At 32.1% G+C, this 25847-nt stretch overlaps 1 protein-coding gene across 1 annotated transcript in view; it reads right to left on the reverse strand.

Moving 5' to 3' along the window:
* Positions 1-25847, reverse strand: part of LOC147068107 (uncharacterized) — a 77223-nt gene that overhangs the window by 32828 nt on the left and 18548 nt on the right. The window contains exon 2 of the mRNA XM_085952915.1: positions 14175-14497. Within this exon, the coding sequence (XP_085809041.1) occupies positions 14175-14232 (58 nt within the window). The 5' untranslated portion in view covers positions 14233-14497. The remainder of the gene's footprint in view (positions 1-14174; positions 14498-25847) is intronic.

The raw sequence follows: 25847 nt of genomic DNA on the forward strand, positions 1-25847 counted from the left end.
TCACTTAAACACAGTGACCATTACGAAATGTAGGTACCTACATAAAACATTTAATAAATGTGATCAACATAAAAATACTTACCTACTTTAGGTTTATAAGTAGGTACCTATTATTTAAGTCATAAATATTACATTTAACTTACATACTACATGTTTAAAATGGCAGAGTGGTTTAATATGCAAATTTATAGACATTGTACACATCAACACATATAATAAAATTATTCTCATGAGGAAACATGAATAAAACAGAAAAAAATCGCAGGTTTTGACACACTATGTTTCATAACAAACATCTCATCGATGAAAAAAAATATTATGGTTATGAAAAAAGTAGTATACTATATTATTGCTGTGGATTTTTTATGTTTGTTTATCTTAGATTTTATGTTAGATTCTATCCAATCTTCAGAAGTTATTTTATAACCCATCGCAAATAAAATATCAAAAATTTGCGTCAAAATATCGAACAAATAAAAGCGAGAATCGTCTATTTTTCATACCTTCTATATATTTAACTATTTCGTAATCATTTTTAGATAATGATAAATTTAATATTGTTAATTCAATTGAAAATAAATCGATTATAGACAAAGTATTGCAATATTCTGGGACTTTCCAATTGCAAGTGTTTCCAATTCCAGTTGCAAGCAAATGCAAGAATCCTTATCAATTTCGGCAGTGACGTTTTTGAAACACAGACGCTGGAGTCTGGACATTAATCTGCATCAAAAATGTTCACTCTTGTGATTGAAATTATAATAAAAAAATACAAAAATATTGCCTACTTAAAAAATATACCTACTTGAACTTGGAAATGAAATATTTCAGTGAATATTTTCGTCTTCGATAAATTTAATTTATTATAGTACACTAAAACCAGAAAACATTGTAAACGAGTTACAGAATAATTTGTAGTGTTATTTCTGTTAATATCATATTGAAAAGGATCAATGGGATTTTATGGACAAGGGACAAAGGGACAAGATATTATGAAGTATAAATGTTATGTTAGACGTTACACCATTAGTCACTCGGGGGCTCCCTCCATTTACACATATTCCATGGGTAGAGAATTGATAGTATAAAATAAGAAGATTAAGAAATCAATATTATTATGTATTTGAAGTACCTACTTAACGTTATTAGCTTTCTAAGTATTACATTTAACGCTATTAAGGGCATCAAAATATGGGAGTGAAACGTCGACGATGTGTCATTAATCTAAACGCCTTTATATATAGAAAATAAGTTATGAAATAGTAAGGTGTAAGATCATCATTAATCATTTTCAACATAGTTGAGTAAAATTTTGTTATCATCGTAATTTTCATTTCCCTTTCAAAAACATAAACACTATGGGCAGTTAGGTACTTCAATACTTCATACATAAATATAATAAGATGTTACATTTTATTATCTTACATATTTAAAGTATTTATCGTTAATTAAAGGGAAATCAATTAGATTAATATTATACTTCTCCCGTTATAAGTAGGTACTGGAAGTGTATACAGGTATAGTATTCTTTTAATTGTTAAAGAGAAAGACTGGCGTAGGTAAATAATTGTTTGTCATCTTAAAACTATGCCGCAGCCTCAATGGAGATACAAGGAGGACATAGAATATAAAACAGCAACAACTGCTCTGAAATACAGACTATCGAGCTTCCATTTTGTAGTTTTCGTAGAAACATTCGATAAAATGAGCGCAATTACATGGAAGCATTAGTTACGTGTGATAAATGACATTATTTTTCAAAGGGTCTCCTATAAGCTTCTTAGCACACTTTATCAGTTTTTAAACGAATTAAAATTAGATAAATGAAGTTCTTCGCTTTTGTAAGAAAATAGGCGTATCTTTTTATGATGAATAATATGTTACCGAATCAGGTTGTTACTCAGGGATGAACTATACGATGTATGCCTTAACTAGAATCTGGGGCAATTCTACAGCGTTGTGAATAAAACTATATAGTAATATACTAGTATCTACTGTACCTACATGACGCATTATTTGCTAAAGTATGTATGTAGCCTGTTACTAATGCGTTATTATTTCCCTTTTCTACGAGTCGTTATAAAAATATGTAGTTAGTTTAGGATATCATATTTTATAGCAATTGGCATAGTTCTGAAGACCACGAAAAAGGGCACTTTATGCAATAAATTATCCAACAATCTTCAAAAGAAAATATAAACATAATTTATTATGTATTTTCAACAAGAAACATAGTAACGAAAATCAAGTATATATATTATACTAATGTATTATACCAATACTATATATATTATACCAATACTTGTTTAAGTATATAACACATTACAAAAATGATTATTAATACAATTAATAAATAAGGATTGCAGTACACACCACGCCCACGAGGGCTGATAGAAATCTGGTAGGTTCTAATCAGTGGCGGCCGGTGGTCTTCAGAATAGCATTTTCTGGTAGTACGCAATGTTTTACCTTCTACAAAGAGAAGATCTTCTTCTTTCACCCTGTCACGACCCAGCATTGGGGCATAGGGCAAGTACAAGTTCGCGCCACTTCCCTCGGTCCATCGCCAACTCTTGCGCCTCCCGCCATGTCAGACCTGCAGCACGTAGGTTACTTTTGTGGCACCGCTGCAGGGTGAGGGAGGGCCGGCCATGGCGACGGAACCCTTGAGGCTGTGCCATAAGGGTACGAAGTGTCACACTCTTTGGCGGCATTCGGAATACGTATCCTAGCCACGTAACGTCGTAAAGCATCTTTTCATGATTATCTCAATCACCGAAGGCTCCCGTGTTCTCTTACCGACTTCTCAGAAGGTAAATTAAATATGTCTTTGTTTTTTTATACTATTTCTCAAAAAAAAAAAATGAACAGAATGATTTAATATCAATAAAGAAATATAAATGTCACATTTTATGGCTTTACGCTCCGGGCGAATAATGCGTCAGCCAAAGAAATAACCGCTGATGTGTTTTTTATTATTTTGAATTTGAGTGGTTTAGAAATAAACGCGGGAGTTTGTATTTTCGTAACATGTTGGCAATTCATTAAATGTGTTAACTGTAAAATTGTTAAAAATTAACTCGTGAACATTGTTAAAAAATAGAAACTGGCGTTTTTGTTTCTAGAGTCCTTCGTTTCGTGCGCCGATCTAAAAGTGTATAAAAAATCTACACAAAACGCCATTACAGGAACATTCAGCCACCGTTTAAGTAGTATACAATGACCTCATTGTAATCCTGTGTACACTGAAAATCTGTTTGGATCGCAATCGCTTTGCACTCATGAACGGAGTATTTTTCATAATACTGCTACATGTTCTACTTCGCGAAGTGAGTGATACAAGTATGAATAACAATGAAAAGTTGAGCGATGTCTTCAAAAATGCAGGCAGTGCGTAGCACTTGCATGGTATTAGAGGAGCCGCCGCTGGTTCTAATACAAACCTTCACTCTGTGGAGGCCCATATGATCTTATTAGGATAGGACATGGTTAAAAAAGTACACTTTACACAATAAAGCTAAAAAAAGTGAGATAGGAAAAATTTTCACATCAACACATATTATTGTGGTAGGTACCTATCTAATTTATGCATGAAACGGGATTCAACCACGTACCTAACTGATTCGTTTGAGAAGTTATGAGAATTTTATTTCTAAAATAGTGATCATACTCTATGAACTGTATGTATGATTTGACGTGACTGGTTATCCTTAAAACACTGAAAATATTTTATAACGTGGAGGGATATCAGTTTTTCTATTAGAATAGTAATAATAGGGCAGTTAAGAATAAAATCTAATTTGCAACATGTTAAAAACTGTTATGTAGAATTTACAATGTAACTTTGAAGTCGATTGCTAAGGATAACCTGCACATAGGTATATGTATTTATATTTCAATCCTTAGATCCTAAATTATAGCAACAAATAAGACGTCACTTTAAAGATAAATATAGTATGTATACATTAATTAATGAATGAACTGCTTTTCAGTAATGAATACTTTATTGAATTTCAATAATTAATGTGTGAATTCTAATTTAGGGACGGCATATTTGGGTTTCTCACACATAAAGCTGTTCTCCTTACGGCGGCCCTGGTTATGATGATTTTATACATAACATTGTTAATGGGTATATTTAATTATAATCGGGGCATTGTTTAATATGATGCGTTTATTAAAAATCCGTTATAAAGAACCGCTCATTTTAAAAATGATGCCAAATAGGTATTCGGTCATTGGCCCGAGGTGGTTTCCCGAAGAATTTGCCGCAGTATGCAAATGTGAGCCTCCATAGGTTAGTTACGACACCTCGAATTAAAACCTACATATGTTATTGCCATTTACCCATAAACTCATTGAACATTTATTGAATTGATGCCATACACACACCCGTACACACTTACACGTCTATGAAAATGTGACAAGATGTTTTAATAAAAAAGATAACTGTTTGAACAGAACAACTTTACTACTATACAGCTGATTGAGATTGATTGATTGAAAAGTAGACACAAACGACTTTTTACTCTAAACTTCTTTGTGACAGATAATTAATATGATGTCCCAATATTTTAATTAAATCACGGAACATCTTATGGTCAATGTTTTATAATTGTGAAAAAAAATACACAATTTTAAAAAACCTCAGAAATATTGAAGAGAATGGGATTTGAACTCATACTTTTCATTACTCATTCTTGCAAATAATTACTAACAATTACGCATATTCATAAATGTAACTACATACTTACCTAATTAGCAAGTGCAACCACGTCGAAACTAAAAACGTGGATAACTTCTGAATCCAATTATAAATAGTTACAAAATTGGTAGCCATTTCTTAGAATTTGAAACACCTCAGATAGCGTAGTTATTGGTAAATATTCCTAAAAGTGATGGATCGATCGATAGCTTATGGAATTGAAATATACCTACATAATGATTGTTTTGAAATCAAAGTCTATAAAACGCACAAGCAGGTAAAATTATCATCGAAATGATATTGTAATTACTTATAGGTATAACATAATATTATTATTGAATAGTGACAATCGCAATACTCTGCATGATTTATTCGTTAATGTTGCTGGGAATCACAAACTTATTCGGTTCACGGCAACCTTGGTCCATCATGATTTTTTCACGGCCACAACACAATAAAAAGCTACCACATTTCTTTTTCCAGGTTAATTTTCGCGCTATACTTGCCATATGTACGAGAAAGGCCCTTCCCCGTATATATGTTGTGTTTTTGCACTATGGTCATTTAAACAATTCCATGAAAATATTGATATAATCCACGGCTCACATTTTGTGAACCATTGGACTAAAGAAAGGATCAGACTATTTACCAAACCTTCATACAACTTGCCACTCTTGGTAACAGTAGCGTAGGGTGGAGTTGGGCTGCTAAGATCTGCCATAAATAGTGCACATTAAACTTTGTTACTCATACGTATTTGTTTTGAACTAAGACTACAATTGTTTACAGATGGTATCGGTTAGTTTAAAAAAATCAATTAAACCCTGCCTAAACCAAACCATAATACTTTTGGTATATTTTGGATGATACGATAAAATTGTACACACTTTTTCATTCATACTTATTTGTTTTCGTTGAATTAAGAATACATATTACATGTAGGTATTGTTGGTTCATTTTTTTTAAATTCATAATATTATATATTTTATAGATAGACGAGTATTTTTTTGACTATTATCTATTATGGCTTGGTTTTCGCAGAGCTTATTTGAATTTTAAGAACCAATCAACACCATTTGTAAATTGTAGTCTTATTTCAATGAAAACAAATACGTATGACTGACAAAGTTTATTGTGCACTATTTATGGCTGATCTTAACAGCCTACCTCCACCCTTCGCCACTCTTTGGTAGTAGGTATATTATCTGAGGGTACGCTTAATCCTGAAAAGAATCAAGAAATGAAATCTTAAATAAACAGATGAATTTTTTGAAATAATTATTTTGTCATGAATTTTATCTACCGCTGCATGGTATAGAATTATAGATAGACTATAGATTGATAATAAACGTTATTTATTAAATATGTATACATATATTAGAACCGAAATCGAATTTATTTCATTAATTACGACATTATCGACACTAATATCCTATTATATATACGAGGTTATCAGATTTTTTATATGTATAAAATAATATGTAAATCAGAAATATTACCGTATTCGTTTAAATAACGTAACATAAAATCTGTATCAGTTATGTCGGTATTTAATTGGAACAAATCCATTTAATTATACTTGAAATAACTCTCAAATGGCTATAAATTTAATTAAAACCAATTCATATTACAATAATGTAACATGGGTATTGTCCTGTTATAAAGTCTACACAATAAATACAACGTCATTATAAGATATTATAAAAAAACACACAACAGTTTAATATAATATATTAGTCCTTAAACGTCGATTGCTAAGCCTTAGCTATTTTCTTAAACGGTATAATATTAGTATTCCATTATTTATTTTGCTATGTAGGTACATTTAGGGATTTCAATACCGTTATCTCAGTATTTTTCGATACTGAAATACCGGTTTTTAAAATCAGACAATATCGATATATTCGGTATTGAAAGTGAAAATAAAATGTTTTAACTAACATAACAAATTTAACTGTACTTACATTTTTTGGATTACGCGATGTCTAGATTACTTCCGCTGCCGTTAGACGTGTATGTGTAAAAAGTACAATAAACTAATAAAACATTAGGTGGAATTATCAGTGGGACACATACACGTCTAAGATCACTTCATAATATAAATTTATTGAAAAATCGTTCGAAGAAGAAAGTGACAATCATTCAATTACTAAATATTTGTTAACATCAACATCTCTACCATATCTTACCTTTACCTATTTTTAAAGGTTTACATATTATTATAATATGGATTTTTTTCTACGAAATATTAATATTTTTAAGAGATTTTTATATCCATATTTATTGGTAGGTACTTCTATATTTTATATATATTTCACGAATATCGGTATTAATACCAGTGTTCAATAGGAAATACTGAAAAACCGGTATTGGTGTTTTCATTCGGCATTGCAATCCCTAGGTACATGCTATGATAATCATACTGCACTTTTACGAACTACAGTTCCACTATAGTTCTACTAGACACATATAGCATGTTTTGATATTAAATATATCACTTGTATGTACATGTACCAGTGTACAACTTCACTCTCAAAATGACCCGTTCCATAGTGTATCGTCGCAATTACAGTTATTTCAATACAAGTTCCCTTTTGTAGGTTAATCGCGATTCGCAGCATGGGGGTTCGAGAAATGTCTTATAAGAGCCACAGCACACCTCGTCGCAGCTGATTGACGCTAAATTACGTTCCAATTATCCAACAATTTATTCTTATTATTCTTTCTTGACATCGAGACATTAGTTTCTTGACATGGTACAGAGTCACGTTTATTTCCTTCAATCATAATACGGTGTTGATCGTTGAATGTCATTGCTAATGAAAGGAAACACTTTAGACATGAGTTATATAATATGTAGACATTGGAATACCAAGATGAAAGACTATAATCGTCGTATTAAAAAGTTGACAAGTAGGTAGCATGTTTGAACACTTTGATCAACAATCAGGATTTTTTAAATTGTAAAACATGTTATGCTTAGAAATATGAATATAACACATATTATTTTAATCTTGTATTTTCCTACTCCAAACAATAATAATTGTCATAATATGTTATACATTTTATGAGAATTAAGAAGTAAACGACAAAAGAACGCAATGTATTTTAATATAAAATCAATACAGGGTTTAATATCTCCTCTTTGATAAATAAGATGTCGAAAAACAATTATCTATTATATTGTTATTACACAATATTACTTACAAAAGATCTATGAAAATCGGTGTTTAAATTAAAACATGGTATTGTTTATAATGCACTATCAAAGTGAGTATAATTACTAATAAATTTCCATAGCAATTTTCCTCAAAATGTTAATAACTTTTGCAGTCTGCTAAAATCCCTATCAAACTCCTTCGAAAACGTATCCATATATAAAATTCTTTTACAATCTCACTTCCGGTGATGAAAATGAGAAAATAAATACTTATATAATACCTACTGGCTAAATTTAATATACCTAATAGAGATACGCAATGCAATTTTTACACTCCTCAAAATTGAAACATGGTACTGACAGATACGACATACCGTATGAATGCGTAAAATTTTCTTTCTGCAAAAAAGTGTCTTTAATCCACGCTTGTGTAGTTCCAAAATCCGGTGAGAGTTTTAATATAACTGGCCGTTAAAGTATAAAGTCGATGAAAACGGTAAATTTAACGGCATCCTGTACAGCTGACTGGTGAGTCGCATGAGAACACATTGTTTTATAACTCTGATGGCATTTTCAAGCCCTACGCAGTGACGTTCGTAAGTTTTATAATTAACAATTAATACTAAATTAAAATAACATTATAATATTAAACATGAAGAAAAAATCTGGTTTTTATCTTCATTGCTTTCAATTCAATTAACTGCTTTATACTGCTGTAAACCAACTTTGATGACATATAAGTAATATAAGATGATATTAATAGCGTTAATTTTCTTATGTTGGCATTCTTAATCGAATGTAAAAGAACAACGAAGCTCTACGGAGTGGAAAACCCAGAAAACTACGGTACCTCGACCACATTATGAGAGGACAATGGTACCAACAGCATTCCCCAACCTAACATTCAAGGAAAGATAAACGGTAAGGGTAGCAGAAGACGATGCTGCTTTTAGTGGCTTAAGAACATCCGTGATTGGTACGAGTGCAGCTCCACTGAACCATTACGGGTAGCAGATGATAAAATAAAGATCGCCCTGATGGTGGCCAAACGAAGATGAAGAATTTTCTTATAACATAAAGCAGTTTGGTGACATCGTCAATATTGAATATAATATAAAAAATAACACATGTTCCAAACCTCACCTAGGAGAGAAGATCAACAACACAATATAGAATGTGTGTATTATAATATATTCAGCGCTTTTTTAAATCAGAAAAATGTTTGTTCAATATTGATCGTATCAATAAAAATTTTCATCAAGGATATTTTACATTTTAGGGTTTAATTAGTTTTACCATAATATACATATGAACCACGTTTGCGTATTTAAAAAAATATGTATTTACGCCAAATGATCCTAATAATAAATAGTATCTACGTATAACTTTTGATATTCTACTAGACACCAGACAATAATGCAAGTACTGACCATCAGTGAGACAATTATCTGTACATTATCTTCATCGTATTATGAGATTCTATAGAGCATAAGCAGACCACAGCCGCACAGACGCACTGTTCGATGACAACCAGAAAGCTTCTAATGGTCAATTGTGTTGGACAATAAGGACAAATAAAAGAAGCAGATAATCGAACGGCGATGAGATGGAATGGTCAGGTAAAGGAATTTACTTGAAAATCTGTATCATGTAAGTAAAAGATAAGAAAATATAGAGAAAGCTGATCCAGAATTCCGTAGTATATACAGTCGAACTTGGTTATTACGAAGAAGATGGTACCGGCTGCATTTGCTCGTTATAAGCATTACTCGCTATATCAGAGAATAGATATTTTTAAATGAGCGGTCACATAACACAGAAAGTCGAAAATAAAAAAATCTGAAAACCATCGTAAAAATCCCCGAAACGAGCATGGCATTCATAAACTACAAAAGAAGTTGTTTATTGTAATGAACGCTGGTAGGTCCTACTGACTTCACAAACCTTGGATTTTTTACTTATTTCAACCATATGCGTGGATAATTTTTCAATATTGTCGGCGAAAACACCAATAAGGTAGGTACTTAGACACTTAACTAGTGTCATAAACGTAATTCGATCCCGGCGGCATCCTTTCCGGTCGGATTTTATTACTTAGGGTCGAAATGTTTTTGAACGATTGACACATTATAGGTTTTAAGAAAATTTTTGACGATATTTTAGCTCGGTATATCCGATAAGTTGCTCGTTATAACAGTGAATAAATGTATGTTGAAAATCATAAACTAAAATATCAACGAATGTTTCCTCACTACATCCGAGATCGTAATAACCGAGTTCGGCTGTATTATAAAAATAATTAATATCACAAGGCATGAGAGAGACGACGAAGAAGAGACTAGAAAATGCATATAAAAATAAGTGAAAACTATTCTGTCAATAATTATTTTAATAAAAAAAAATGTGAGCTTCTTCTCACGCAGCACCGCGGGCACCACTGGTGACTAGCGTGTACCTGTGGGATATATATACAAGTAAAGTATGTCACTATCATACGAAGGCTGATAATTTGACAGGTTTTGATTGAGATTAAGGTAAGTAAGACTAAATTACTTTTTATTGACTTTGTGGTAAAAAATACTGACACAAAATTGTCTTGGAAATTATTATCTACTGAACTAGTTACAATTATCACAATAATACAAATTATATAGGTAGTTATTATTAATAAATTGGTTTGGTAGATATCGGACAAAAATATTTGTTATTAGGTTCATTATTCCATGTGCTTATGTTATGTTATTTTTACGTAAGCAAGGTTATGTTACCGCGTACGCAATTAAATTGAACACAATTTTATCATATATTTTAAATTAATTTATATACGGAAGAATATAGGATTGTTACAGTCAAGGTAACATTATTTTAGTATCCAAGAAGTACTTACATATATCATTATAATTATGTACTCTTATATCGGTTGTTGTCAAATTTAATATAACTACATAAGTACTTACAATTTTTGTACGGAAGAATAATACATAAAAGTATGGTAGATAATACAATTACCAAAATTACACTTATTCAAAGCCATAATATTTTAATTTAGAGTAATAATACTTTAGTACATACAACTTATTAACGATAAAATATAATATATAAGTACTTTACTTTGACCATGACTGTTCAGGTTTTTATAAATTATTTAAAAGAATAATACTGTTCGACTCAAAGATATTGAATCTTCTTCTAGATAGAGGGGGGGGGGGTGTTTTGACAACAGAAATCGCTGAAACAAGTTCCAGTTTGGTGTAAGTGACGTTTTTCTTCTCAAAAAATATATAAACATTCTCTCATTCCAAAATTGGCATGAAAATTAGAGGGATCAGAGATCCTTCATTACCTCAGTTATCATATTATTATGCTTAGCATCCATCTCTTAAGATAAAGTATTCTTCAACGTCTTTGTTTAAGCATTAATATATTTGGTAGTTTTTACTCCATTTTTATCCACACCCAGGAAATCAATATAAACCATAATCTTAATTAAAAAAATGATTTATTTTATTAGATAATAAATTATAAAACTGTATACTTAACAGAAATATTTTTTATAGTACCTATATACTTATATAGCAAATAAAATATAATATCTCAGTGGGTATGTATATAACTAGAGTATTACATCAATATTATTATATATTTGAGGCCTAAAGCATGTTAATAATAAAGTTGCATGGGTTGCTCAAATTAAACAGGAAATTATTCATGTGAGTACCTATAAAATTAATGTATAATATTGCAAAAAACAATATTATGGTAAGTGCCTACATAACTTGTTTCTTGTGTGACTTAACTCTAACGCATATTGTATTGTACTTACTTTATAAATACTGCAAAATTTTAACTATAATATTGCTTTTAATAAATTATGAAAAAACATGGAAACTTTGTTGAAAAAACCTCTCTTCTGTTTTTTAGCACAATGCTTTATTTAACAAAAACAATCTTAACATAATATTATTATTCGTACGTTATCATAGAATACATAGGTATTAATAATAAAAAAATAGTGTTATTATTATCTCAAGATATTAGTTACGTTGTTTTCAGTTTGTGTCAGTTAAATCATGCTACCCGTTACATAATTTATGTACACACAATAAATCTGAAAACCACGTACTCTCAATATAATGCAATTGAGCACACGTATAAATTTGTCGTGAATACGCAATTACGTGAACGAAGACAATTGCATATTTAATTAAATTAAACATGACCGTTTTTAGTCTATATATGCGATATACCTACCTACACATTATTATTAAAAAATAATCGATTCAATAAGCACCTCGTTAAACTCAGTTAAACCTCCGCTGACAGAACTCAATCATTTTTTGTGTGTTTAACATGATATTATATTCGCCGGAATTTCAAATATCGATCATACAAACTATTGTTTAGTATTATTAATAGAACGTTCCATTAATTTTAAACTTTTTACCAAATATTTGGAATCAAATATTTCAATCAGAAATCAATGACTAAGTCGAACAAGAAAATTAGAGTATATTTTATTTATGATACTTGGGAAAAATTGTCCATTTATTTTATTACCATTTTATTCAAATACGTTGAAAAAAAGCTCCTCGAGCGACGGAGTTAAAATATATGGAAGAAAAGTTGAAATAACAGTTAAGCATTAAGGTTATTGGTTATTTTTTTAATAGTAGATAATAATTTGAAAACATCTCATGCACTAAAAAAAATCTTTATAGTCGCGCTATTATGCGTTTCCAATTATTAAGCTACATGCATCCACATAATTATATATATAAATATTGTTCTATAAAGATTTTTTCTTGTGGGTATATGCATGAGGTGTCTGCAAATTATGTATGTTCAATATTACATAGAATGTTACATTCTCAAATCTTGTGTCTTATTCCTTGAATAAAAGGAAAAAAAACTAATGATTAAATTAGATATTACGTGATTTTGCACTACAGCTTCACTAGCAAACATTACTAGGGCCGTCATATCGAAATTGAAAGTATTGATACCCGGTATCGTTATCGTACTTATCGAAAATAAGCTTAGATACCAAAGTGTCAGTATCAAATGATGCTTGCATGCGAGGGATTTATTTCCGAAAAAAAGCAAAATACCAATATCGGTAATTATCGAAATAAAAATATCGAGACCAAACTATCGAGGTATCGGTAATTTGCGGTCTTAAATATCTCACGTTTTTGCTCTGAGATATATTTGCCATCGTTGCACTGAGGGTACCGCGCATTTCAATCTTATAAACGTATTGTGATAAAATTATTGGGATACAATTAACCATTATTGTTCAGATAAAAGATCACAAAAAAGCAAACAACAGTAAATTCATCAAATATTTATAGCATCCATAAGAAAACGTGGAAGAGCCTATCACCTTATTATCTCGCCGTGTTTCAAAGCTACTATTTTCAATCTCTACTGATCATGGCCCCCACATCCAGAACCGGCCCCCATGCTAGGATCTTTTGCGGGCCCCTTACCTATCTCTAAGGATAAAGGCAGTGTGATGCTCTACAGTAACGTTTTCTAAATGGTGTACGAGGTAAAATTAATGTGTATATTTAGTGTTTTGCAAATTTGTGTTGTGTGTTTATCTCACTTATCTGGTCGACTGGCCTCGCCGGGCCCTCCTGAGCCCGGGCCCCCAGGCTAGAGCCCTGTCAGCCCCCCCTCTTGTGGGGGGCACGCTACTGATAGTCTGATCCAACCACATTTACACGTTCTGGCATCGTCGTCAAGTATTTTTTTTTTTTTTTTTTAATAATTCATGTGAATCGCTCTAGTCTTACTTTATATTTTTTATAGATTATATGGCTCTCTACAGAGTGAAAGTTGTATTAACAGATTTTTTTACGAACTGAATTTTCAACTAAATTAAAATTTATCGATTTTCATAAATAAAAGTTGAAATATTTATGTTTATAAGCCCTTTCAATGTATACATAAATTACGTATCCATACTTACTATAGATACAAATTTTTGGAATTCACAAACATTCATTGGAATTGCATTTTCTGCTTCTTCTTGAGTGACTGATAAAATATATTTGTTCAATTTGAATTTGCACACTAAGTTTCACATTTCGAAAAAAAGAAAAAATAATATAAATTTATGAGTACCTATTTCTTTTTACACTCTTTATTTTTTTCTTAAATACTGGCGGTCCTGTTGTTAAAACGAAATGTTGAATGCGGCCCATAAGTTTGGAAAGGTGGCCTACCCCTAGTCGAGAGTGTAAAATTATCATAGCTATATAGCTAATATATATTAGAAAAATAATTTTCAATGAAGTAACTCACCAGCTCGAGTGTTGCGCAAAGTGGATAGAAAAAGGGTTGTCAACAGCAAGACGATCATCTCTCCTACTCTCCATCAGAATTTCCCAATCACTCGCATAATAAACACCATTTAGTTTGGCTGATTGTGTATGCTAGCACTCAATTCGCCACAAATGACTTGCAATCATCGGAAACTTGCAATTTATTGACGAAAGAATTTCGGACTTGCTTTCACATACAAATTGATTTTAGAAAATGCTGCACTTTGTTTAAATTGTTTGCTCAAAACCAATCTAGAGAGTTTAATGATATTCCGTGTCGAAATATTGCGAGCAGGCACGAGTCTGAAAACAAAACGGAAAAAAAAAATTGTTTAATTTATTGTTTGGTTTGCATAAACATACAGTTTTATTGGTAATTATCAATTATTGCAAATAGCGGTACAGTCGTGCATTTCTGCATCTTGTACCGCCGTTCATTGCAATTATTATTGTAGAATACTATTCTAACCGTTTTAACATAACAATCGCATCTGCGAATAAAACTCAACAAAGTGCTAGGAAGGAAGTAATTATTACTAATAATTTGTTGTCAGTAAAAGTATACAACCAATTTGTCATTGTCATGGCTGCGAGTTCATAATCCTGTAATTTGTAAGTAACCAATAATTAATGGTAATTATAAAAATGTATGCTTTAAACATAAAAATATAGTCCAGAGTTAATCAAAATTACTGGATAAATACATACCTACATATGGAAATCATTTCCTTTCCCATAACACTGATTAAAATACGTCATCAGGAAAAAATCATTAGTGTGCAAGTAATTGTAGTAGATTATAAATTTGTTGCATATTAGCATGACTAAAAATTTTACATTCACGAGAAAATTACTCATGTGTTTAATTCAGGCACAAAGCATAACGGTAAAATTTAGTAGATTAGATATAAAATTTTGTAAATAAATCGGAAGGTGTGAATTAATTTTGTAAAATTAATATTGATTAGATTGTTTAACTGAATAATAACTACTTACATTTATGTCCAACAGAACTTTCTCTTTCACATAGTATTGTTTACATGACAACAAAACGCACTTGCGCTGATGCATGTTAGAAATAACGACAAACTCGCCGAGTACTTTCTTACTACTTGTACAAGAATAGTCTTTCCGCATACTATTCAGCAGAATGGGAAGTATTTATTATAAGTAAATAGTGAAAATACTCTAAATATATATATATACTAGCTGACCCGGCAAACGTTGTTCTGCCATATAAATTATTTCTAGTGAATATTTTGGTTGTTAAATAAAAAATAACGAATGTATCGTAAGTGTGTGGGGATGGGATCTATGACAGAAAGAGGAATGGAGCGTTGTAGACGATGACCGCCGATAAAAACAAAAAAACACCTACCATTCATTTTCTCAATTCAAAATGAGTAATGATGTTCATAATGAATGAATTGCCTGTGACAGGATCTCGTTGTTTATTGTTTATGCAATAAACGTCTTGTCCCTTCCAGAAAATTAGCGGATATTGGAGAGCGTCGTATGAACGGTGTGTGTCAGCGATGAACTCCATATTATTGTACTTTTTCGAATCACAATTTCTCACGTCGATGTGCGATCGCCAACCATGATTCCAGCAATGTCGTCATCAACAGGCGCATTGAATCGACGCACGTGCTCTCCAGCTGGTGTTTTATCAGGATTGATGACAATAGCGTGATTGTCACTTTGCAATTCGTGCATGTGTGCTTTGAAGAATTTCAATAATTCATTGTGCTCATTCAATAGGGCATCCAGTTTGCCGACGATGCGCCTGGCATTAGGCGAATTGAGGTTATTGTAGCCGCAACGTGCATACACACGATTGATGTCCTCACCGCCCATGAAGTAGATTTGTAAAAATTTATGTGGTTTGTTTGGCATTGGCAGCAATGAGCCTACTTCGTGGTATACTTGGCCTTTGATTTTGAACGTAGAATGGAATTGTTGACCATTTGCCGCAGTATTGTGAACTATTTCTGTTGCTCCGAACGAAGTCATTTGGAAGCATGAATTGAATGTGCGAATGGGCTTCAGGAACAGGTTTGAATCTGGAACCGTGCCGATGAGCAAGCCATTCAATGGTTCTGATGGTATCTCAATTTCTGGTAGTTGCACTTTTCCTGATGTGCAACACATCCCGGCTGATTCATGTTTGAATTTGAGCGCATGACAATGAGGACATTCTTTGTCCATAGCACCAATCAACACTTTCGGATGCGCGGAATATTCAATATCTGGCTCGTACTCGAATGCGAGACAAAGGGACGAAGCGGATGTAAATGCTCGATGTACTTGTTGGCGTTGTTGGTCATTTGCTCTGCGTGTGTTAACTATGAATCGGCGCGCTTGGCTCCGTTCCAATTGTCGTTGTTGATTTCGTTCAGCTCGTGCCTCTTGTGATTGAGATGCACGTAATTGCGACATGCTCACACGCTCGTTTTTGGATTTGTTCGTCTGTTCTTTCTGCTCTACTATTTTGCATGTTTGTTGCTTTATTCGTTCGACGGCCCAAATGGCCCCCCTTGCGTCTTGCTGGCATTTTGCACAATACACGCACACAAAAATAGATAAATTAAAATAAATCGTACAAAATTTTGCACGCACTGCGTTGTGATATGCCGAATGAAATGTCAAAATGACGTGACGCTTCTTTTGAATTCTTCTCGGACGTAGCGCCATCTGTCATTCAACAACATAAATAATTTCGTTCTGTTTGAAATACGAACGACGGTTAAATTTGTTCATACAAAAATAATAATATCGCGATTAAAAAATGGGAGGTTAAAGGTAGGAGGGTGAAAATTTGGGGTTGTAGGTATTTTTTGATGCAAAATAATAAAAAAAATACAAAAAGAAATTTTCAAAAAAATTAAAGAAAAATTTTTCTGGATAGAGATACCCTAATCACCTAGCGGTATGAAATATACTTGTTGACCTATTCTCATACCTAACAAATATACATTAAAAAAATAATAAAAATCGGTCAAGCCATTTCGGAGGAGTGCGACCACAAACATCGTGACACGAGATTTATATATATATAGAGATATATATATGTGTGTGTAGATATTTGAAATCATGTGAAATAATATAACATAGAAGGAGCAGATTCTTTCAACTAAAAACGTTTACGGCAGTACTTCTCAAACTGTGGGGCGCGTCTCCCTAGGGGGCCCTGGAGCTCCTGCTTGGGAGTCACGAAATATTTCAGTACCTATTTGAAAAACAACATAAAAACGTGATCACTCGATGATACCTGATACAAATCAGTCAAAATCTCGCGGTCAAAATTTCAAACGATCACAATATTTTATACGATATTATGGATAAATAATAATCTACTAATATTTATAAATTATGCAATCATACCCCTCTCATTAAATTGTTTTTGTATGATCTAGCTGTAATAAATTTTAAGTTCATTTTTGTTTTTTTTTTTGCTTTACAAGCAAGTAAATGAAATGTTCTATTATATTTAACAAAAATGTACCTATAGGTTATAAATAAAATAATAATTAATGGTAAATAAAGTACTGTTGGTCACTAAAGACTTGAATTTTTGGAGAGGATGTTTTTTCTGATTTTGGAGGTCGTGGTGTGAAAAAGTTTGAGAAGCACTGGTTTACGTCATGATGTTACTATAGATCTACCATCATAAATTGGCATTTCAGCGAGGGCGCTAGTATGACATTGAGAATATTACCATACTAACAAAAAAATGGTAATTTATAATTTTTTATTGGTAGTAGATTTCTGTACAAATATTATGCAATCCATAATTCGAGAAACATGTTGTAAAATTAAATGGCATTTGTAACAAATTTATCCTCGATAGACAATTTTAGTTTCAAATTCGACCGGCTGCCAACTTACGATGGTAGATCTTTAACACGACTTATAGATACAATTATATGGTTATTTATATATTTTAAATAACTTGAAAAAGCCTCATAATCCCAGAAAAAAATATTGGACCGAGAAGTATCCATGCAAACACACAATTGCCGAGTGAGTGGTCTTGCCACTGACCTATCGTCGGACGTGCATGTCTTGCGGAATTTGTCCAATACATACGATCTGAGAGTATTTTAAATTTCCATCAACAGCTGATAGATACCTGCCGCTATTGCCATTGGAATTTCATAATAATTAAATTTATACTTACATGGCATCAGGATGGTTTCAAATTGTTGTTGTAACCTTATTGTGCCAATGATTCTACAGAAGATTAAGAATATGTTAACGTTCTTTATTGATGATGACATGGCTACTTGAATAAAAAAGAATTAAAATTAAAAACTGATTCATCATTTCATTATCTCGTGTACTCGTCAATGTTATATAATCATTGGGTAACGATAAATGTCGATATACTTATTAATAATAATTAATTACCTAGTAAGTATACTTTTTTAGTTTGTATAATATAATGCCTCTGAGTGAGGTACCTAGTAAAATATAGATACATGCGGAATGTATATTATGCTTATAGGCCTGTTATTTTAAATGACTACATTTTATTAAGTCGACCGACTAATATAGTTTCACCTTATGTAACTCACTCAACTTGCAATGTCATTTTATGACTCATCAAATTCTTTCACACTGCAGTAATAAAATTACCCATTCTCCTGTAGGTACCTGCTCTTTCCTTGAACTTTCACCAAATCAAAAAAAAAACATGTGACTTGGTAAAATATAATAAACACGAAGGCGATATCACAGAAAACGACAGAGAAAAGGCTTAAATTTTAATTGACATTTAAAATTACGTACAAAATATTAGGTAAGTATGTTTTATTCAAATCAATAGCAACACTAGATTAATTATAACAAGCGGTCATATACGTTCTTTGCTCGAAAGCATTGAATGTATTTTTGGTTGGGTTAGTTTAGTAAGGGTTAGAACAGGTATGTACTGGGTATGGGTGACACCATGGCCCCCACATCCTAAAGTGGCGGAAGATATTTGGCGGCCCCTTTACATATCGCTAAGCATATCGAAAGAATAAGTATGGATACATGTGGTTCTATTCCATACATAAAGCGGCTATCGACGGTGGTTTATCATATTTATGTATTGAAGCGGTTAATTGTTACAATAAGTTAACCGTCTAAACCTAAACTATATCCACGAATTGCGGCATTTCGTAAATATGCGAACTTCTAGATTCTGGGAGTCCAATTCTATAATATATATTTCAAATAGTTGCAATTTCTTTAATAAATATCTTCAGCAGATATGTCTGCAACTAAATTGTCAAGTAAAATGATTATTGTCCTCACTATTATGGTTTTTTTTAAGAAACACACGAAACACTCACGAATTAATCAAAAGCGATCATGGTTACTTTCTTTAATGTCAACAAAGTTTGAAATACGTATTAAAATAATAAGATATAATAAATGATCTTTAGAATAAAAAGCAAGAAATAGTCAGTAAAAAAGTTTTTATAAGATGTTTTGGTGGGGGGAGAGATATAAATATTAACCCAGGGTACCTTCGACTATACATTCGGTCCTGGTTTTATGTAGGTACCGATAATATAAACATAATTTTATGTTTTCATTCAAATTAATCTTATATCGGAAGATTACATGTCAGTGGAATTTGCTTATGGTATTGTCTAAATCTAAAAGATATTCATGAAATAAATGAAATAATAAGATACCCGCATTATTGTCTTGAAGGCATTACTTGGTAAAACAAGGTCAACGCGAGAATCTTTTCTAATTTACATTTTATTTTAGCCAATAATGCATAGCATCATGTTTTACAATAATAATTATTGCTTTGTCTCGAGACACAACTAAATGTCAAACGGAGTAGGTCATAATCCCTTTGTTACTATAATGAAGTAAACTTGCGAGTAAAGTTGAATGGGTTGTGAGATTTCTCCATGCTATTTCAAGCGTGAATGTGTAAAAGAATAAAGACATGCCAAATCATCACATTGTGTACAGAATAATTATACTTTAGTAAAATAATGCCTATTTAAATAAATTTGGACTGAGATGAATGTACAATCACAGTCGTAATGACATATCCATTACGTTTATGGTTATTGGCGAATGGCTAAGGACCAGTCCTCATAAAATAGGATATTAACATAATACAATTAATAATATCTTACACTGTCGAAATAATGCTGAGAGGGCCCGATGTCATTGATCACTACACATCCACATAGTGGAGGTCCATATTATTTTGCGTATAGGTGCGGAAATTGTGATATTATATTTTTACGAATGTACTAATTGTACTGTAATATATGTACATACTTATGCTGGTGAGCTATGTCGGTCTGAATTTACCATACTATGGCTAAAAGGGCTATAGCCCAGGTCCCCAAAATGGTAAGAGCATCCAGAAAAATAATTTCACAAAAAGCAAGAAGAATAAAATGGAATTTTTCGTCAGAGCAACTATTATGAATGGGGGATGCAAAAAAATATTAGACTCAAAAACAGGTCAAAACAGGTTAAGAAACACTCGTTTCATAAATTATTTTCTGCAGTGGCTAATATGTACCTGCATATATGTATTACCAATACGAGTAGATACTGGGGTATCTATATGTAAATTTTATTTCGCAAATAATATACCATTCAGTATATTATTACCTAATTGTAAGCACATTATAAAAAAATGACACCAAATATAAAGAGTTTTGTAATATGTATAAATACATACAATCTATCTATTTATACGCGCACTTTTAATAGAATATATTATTATTTATTCAAATGCAGTACTTACCGTATTTTGGTAATTATTACTTTTTCAGTTCGCAATACTATAGGTAGGCAGTCGATTATTAGAATAAACCAGGCATTGTAATTTTTTTAAATAAAAAATGTTAAATTATTTAAACGTTAAGTATGTACATACCTACTCTATTTGGGCACTTACGTAGTATTATATAATAAATTCAATTATTATTATATAACTAATTATTGTGTTCGAAGAGCTGAACATATTAACATTTAATTGATAATGAATGTTGATTAGTAGACGCACGTGTATTTAACGTTAAACAAAAGAATCAATTTAATTGTTTTCCCATTGTTCTCGATACAGGTAGTACCTATAATAATTATAGTACTCCAATCGAAGAAATTGGTACAATTGGTCGATGCGCTCATAATGTATAAGTATAACATATTTTATCTGTAATGTATACGCATGATGTTATGTAGTTTATTCGAGTTATGAAGTGAAGATACCAAAGAAATTTTCTATTTAGTACATACAACTTGCGACATTACAGAATATCCCAAGCATGGCGATACAAGTTAGTACATATTCTGCAATGCTTTGTTACAACATCGGGCGTGGTAATTTAATAAAAGATATTGTTACAATTTGATGGGTTTCGAAGCGTAAGTATAATTTACTACGCGAATACTTTTTTCTGACGAAAATCCGTTTTCTTCGAATTATTTATTGATTATGGCTGCGATGAAGATAACTGAACCGCGTACTACATTTCGAAAATATTCGTGATCCAAAAGCCGTTGGATACTTAATAATAAGAATACAATGGACTTGTTTTTACAGAAATTTAAATCCCAATGCTGGCAATACTTCATAGACTAATAATTATAATCCTGCGGAATAAAATACTTTGCAATTTGTATGATAACTATTAAGTTGAGATATTCCATGTTTTCGAAATACGGGTTTACAAAATGGTTTATTAGTCCCCTACAGATTTTGAAAAGTTGTGTTTTATCATTTATGTCTACAATCTGCATATTATATTATGGAAAAGTTAATGGTTCTAAATAATATAGGTAGATACTATCTTCAAAAAATGACAACATAAAATTGCAATAAGTAAACTATTAAAGCATATGGCAATAACTTAAAAAAAAAAACGTCATTTAGTACATATCCGTTTTAATTAATATATCCTATTCTTGTTGGTAGAAAAAATGGATAACAACAATTGATTAATTGTACGTGAGTGGTGGGTGTATTGTGCTGTAGTTCAGCGGTCCCCAAAGTGCGGTACGCGTACTTCAGGGGGTAATGCTTCAAATACACTCTATGACGATCGGTCATATATATGTCGAAAACCTGTTTCTTATGTTGGCGTCCTGTGTCACAGGGTGTCACAGAGTGTAAATACGATGTCATAGCTGTCATACAATATGTATGTATAAATGTCGGAATGGCATAGATTTGATCATAGACACTAAAACGCTCTTAGCATATATGTACCCGATCGTCATATAGTCTATTTGAACCTTAAGCGAGTCGATTCGAGGGTGACCGCCATCCGTCACAAATATATACGTATTGACACAAACAAAATAAGAAATTAATTGATCAACAACAATTAATTCTAAAATTAATTAAACATATTGTATTCTAATATGTACACACATAGTATAATAATATGTATGTAAACTTGAAATCACAATTAGTATTAATTGCCCTTGAAGTTTAGCTATCAAAACTAAGTATCAAAATAAATTAAAATTGAAACCAGACCTTGGTATCGCACTATCAAGTAGCATGAAATCATAATTTTCGGATATTATTAAACAAAAATGCAGTCCCGTTGTTCACATTAAATTACAATGAGAAAAATAAATACATTTGTATGTAAGCTGTTTATAAAATAAAGGTGAAATTTTAATATAGTACCATAGAAAGAGTAGTTTGACAATGAGTGCCCAAAAGAAGACGAAAATTTATCAATTTGATGACGAATGGGAAATTGATTTTTTTTTGTGACTGATGATGAAAGACATGTGATGTTGTTTTTTGTAAAGCTTCAGTGTCCTCAGTCAAACATAATAAGATTTTTTTTCGACCTTGTCCGATCCTAATAGGATCATATGGGCCTCCACAGAGGTTTGTATTAAGGCCATGCATTAGTTGAGCCACGGTCTAAAAAGATCGTTGCTAGGCGATGCGCGGACTGCGGGTCGCGGGTGCAAATGACACCTGTCAAACGAAATATTATTTTTCATATAAATCCAACATACGTTCATTTTATGTTCTGTTTATTGTTCTATTAGTAACAATAATAATATATTCATTGACATGTTTTCTTTTTAAAGTAAATGGGTAACGTTTTTAGTCATCTTTACACGATTTTAGAATTAATTGACCCGTCGCCATCACGCAGCAAAGTGACGTGCTTCTGGCTCGAGATTCTCTCAGTGAATGGCAGCGAGTCCAAAATTTCGTCGCGCCTACAGTTGGAAATTATTTGGCGTTTCACTGATGCGTCACCTTAACAGATTTTGTTTTTACGAGAAATGGATGTCAGCCACTTGCTCAACTTATTAGGTCCATACCCTGACTCACACACAAATTGCAAAACAATATGTGTACTTGCCAGACCCAGGATTCGAACCTGGGACCCACGGCATGATAGTCCAACGCTTAAGCCGCGCGGCCACCGTGGGCGTAATAAGTTTATTCTAGTTGAAAAATGACGATGTTTAATACTGCCAGTTTTAATACTAGATAGTAGGTCACAGCCTATTATTAAAGTCGGACATGCTTGCGATAATAATGTAATATATGGGGGGGGGGGGGTTATATGTTATTTCTTTTTCTGTCTACGGGAGTACGCGATTTAAAAAATCTGAAAACCACTGCTGTAACCGATATTATACTTCAAAATTGACTTAACTGTTCCGAATCTTCTTTTTTATTATTGGGTAGTTAATGATTATATCATTGAAAGTAATATAAACCTAATTCATAACCCATACAAATTTATAAGTGGAGTATAACAATATTATTTTTGTTTTGAACTCATGAAGCACTGGTTGATTGATCTGCGTTTCAATGATTTTACCTACTGATCTCAAATTAACTAGTCGGTCATCAGAATAGGTCAACTATAAAAAATCAAGATTCACGAAGTTCAAGCACAGTAAACGTAAACAATCAAGTATATCTATTATATTTCGATACAATGGCGTAAATAATCAATTTAAAAATAGGTAAAAAATACAATATCTTTTTTTCAGAATTATCTAGCAATATAGTTATTATTATTATCGCTATATACATAAGCAGTAACGGAACCACAAATTTTCCTCCCCAGTAGTTTTATTTTATGAAATATCTTTTGACTAGCATAAAAATTAAAAAGAAAAATAATATCGCGCTAGCTCATTTTTTTAATTGTATTTACTTGGGTACTAAAGAAAATTGCGCCGCAGTCAAATTTTTTGCTGAAGATACAAGTAATCAACTTTTAAGAGAAGCGTAAAAAAATGTGTCTTTCTGTCAGAAATCGACTGAAATATTATGATGGTCAGTTTCTACCAAGTTAGTGAGTGGCAGGCACTTTTATTACAATATGAATCCTTTGATATTTATGGGATTTGTGCTATCTTTGAAGGTGTGTATCACGCATGGCCCCCACATCCTGAAACGGGCCCCCAAACTAGGATCTTTAGCGAGCCCCCTACCTATCGCTAAGGATAAAGGCAATGTGATGCTCTATATTAGCGTAGTAGTGGTGTACGCGATAGAATATTTATTTTTAATATTTGTATTGTCCTCAAACAATTGAATGGTTAATTAGTAACCTACAATAAATGTATATTTCGACAAGGTGAAATTAAAATTGCAAACACCGTTTTTCTCGCCCAGATCTAACATTTTTCGCATGTAGCCTATGGCGTTTTTATTGGCGTTTTTGATGCATCCACCAACCAGCTCTAAATGTGCTGAAAATACGCTAGATATTTTTTTTTGTTGCAATTCAAATTTCTGAGCATTAGATTATTAAAAATGGCTTTCGACTTTGATTCTAAATTGAATTTTATGAGGATTAAACATTTATAGTCCTGTGCCTCCCTCCCATGTATCATTACCACCAGTCATTAGTCCGGATAATAGGAAGTTTGCTGTACCCTGTACCCTCTAGAATTGTGACGTCGATGGGTAATATTTCAATCGTTGTTTATTTAATCTGGAAAACAATCACAATTTAAAAATATTCAAGAGTTAAAAATACATTGCGGACAATCATACTTATAATAATATTAAATCGCTGCCGCCTGCTTCAAATTCAGAGCAAAACAATTTTACAATTGGATTAATTTTGTTCGCTTGACTGAGATTAATTTTAAGATTTTCGTTTCTTCGGTGTCAGATTTGTTGACCGACCTCAAAGCACTGTAAAACAACGAATTATTTTTTCTTGATATAAAAATCTTGAAGCATCTGTAATTATTGTCAAACTGTAGGTACTTCACATGTAGGTATCTACCAGTGGCGTGCGGTCAGTGACGTCCCGTGGGGGTAGGCAGATTGAGCGTCGCTTGGGAGCTACAGTTACCCGAAGGGCAGCAAATCGAGCAGAATCATTAGGTATACATACAAATAGCTACCTAAACTAAAATAAAGTAATAACGGAAATATCTTTCCATTAAAAAGTTCATCTCACTGTTTGGAAATAAAATGTATTAATTACTATAAAAGTTGTAATAGAACTATAATGTTTTGTTGGGTTCGCTATGTCTAGTTTACTTCCGTTTTCCTTAGACGTCACGTCCTTGGTAAACAGCAATGCCACATGCAGATTTGCGAATTATATTTGAATTATATAGTTAGGTAGGTACATAATTACTCAATTTTGTGTAAAATGTTTTATAG

Source organism: Rhyacophila brunnea, unplaced genomic scaffold, assembly GCF_057557595.1.
Source record: "Rhyacophila brunnea isolate RB1 unplaced genomic scaffold, BYU_Rbru_1.0 scaffold_3, whole genome shotgun sequence".
NCBI classification, from domain to species: Eukaryota; Metazoa; Arthropoda; class Insecta; order Trichoptera; family Rhyacophilidae; genus Rhyacophila; species Rhyacophila brunnea.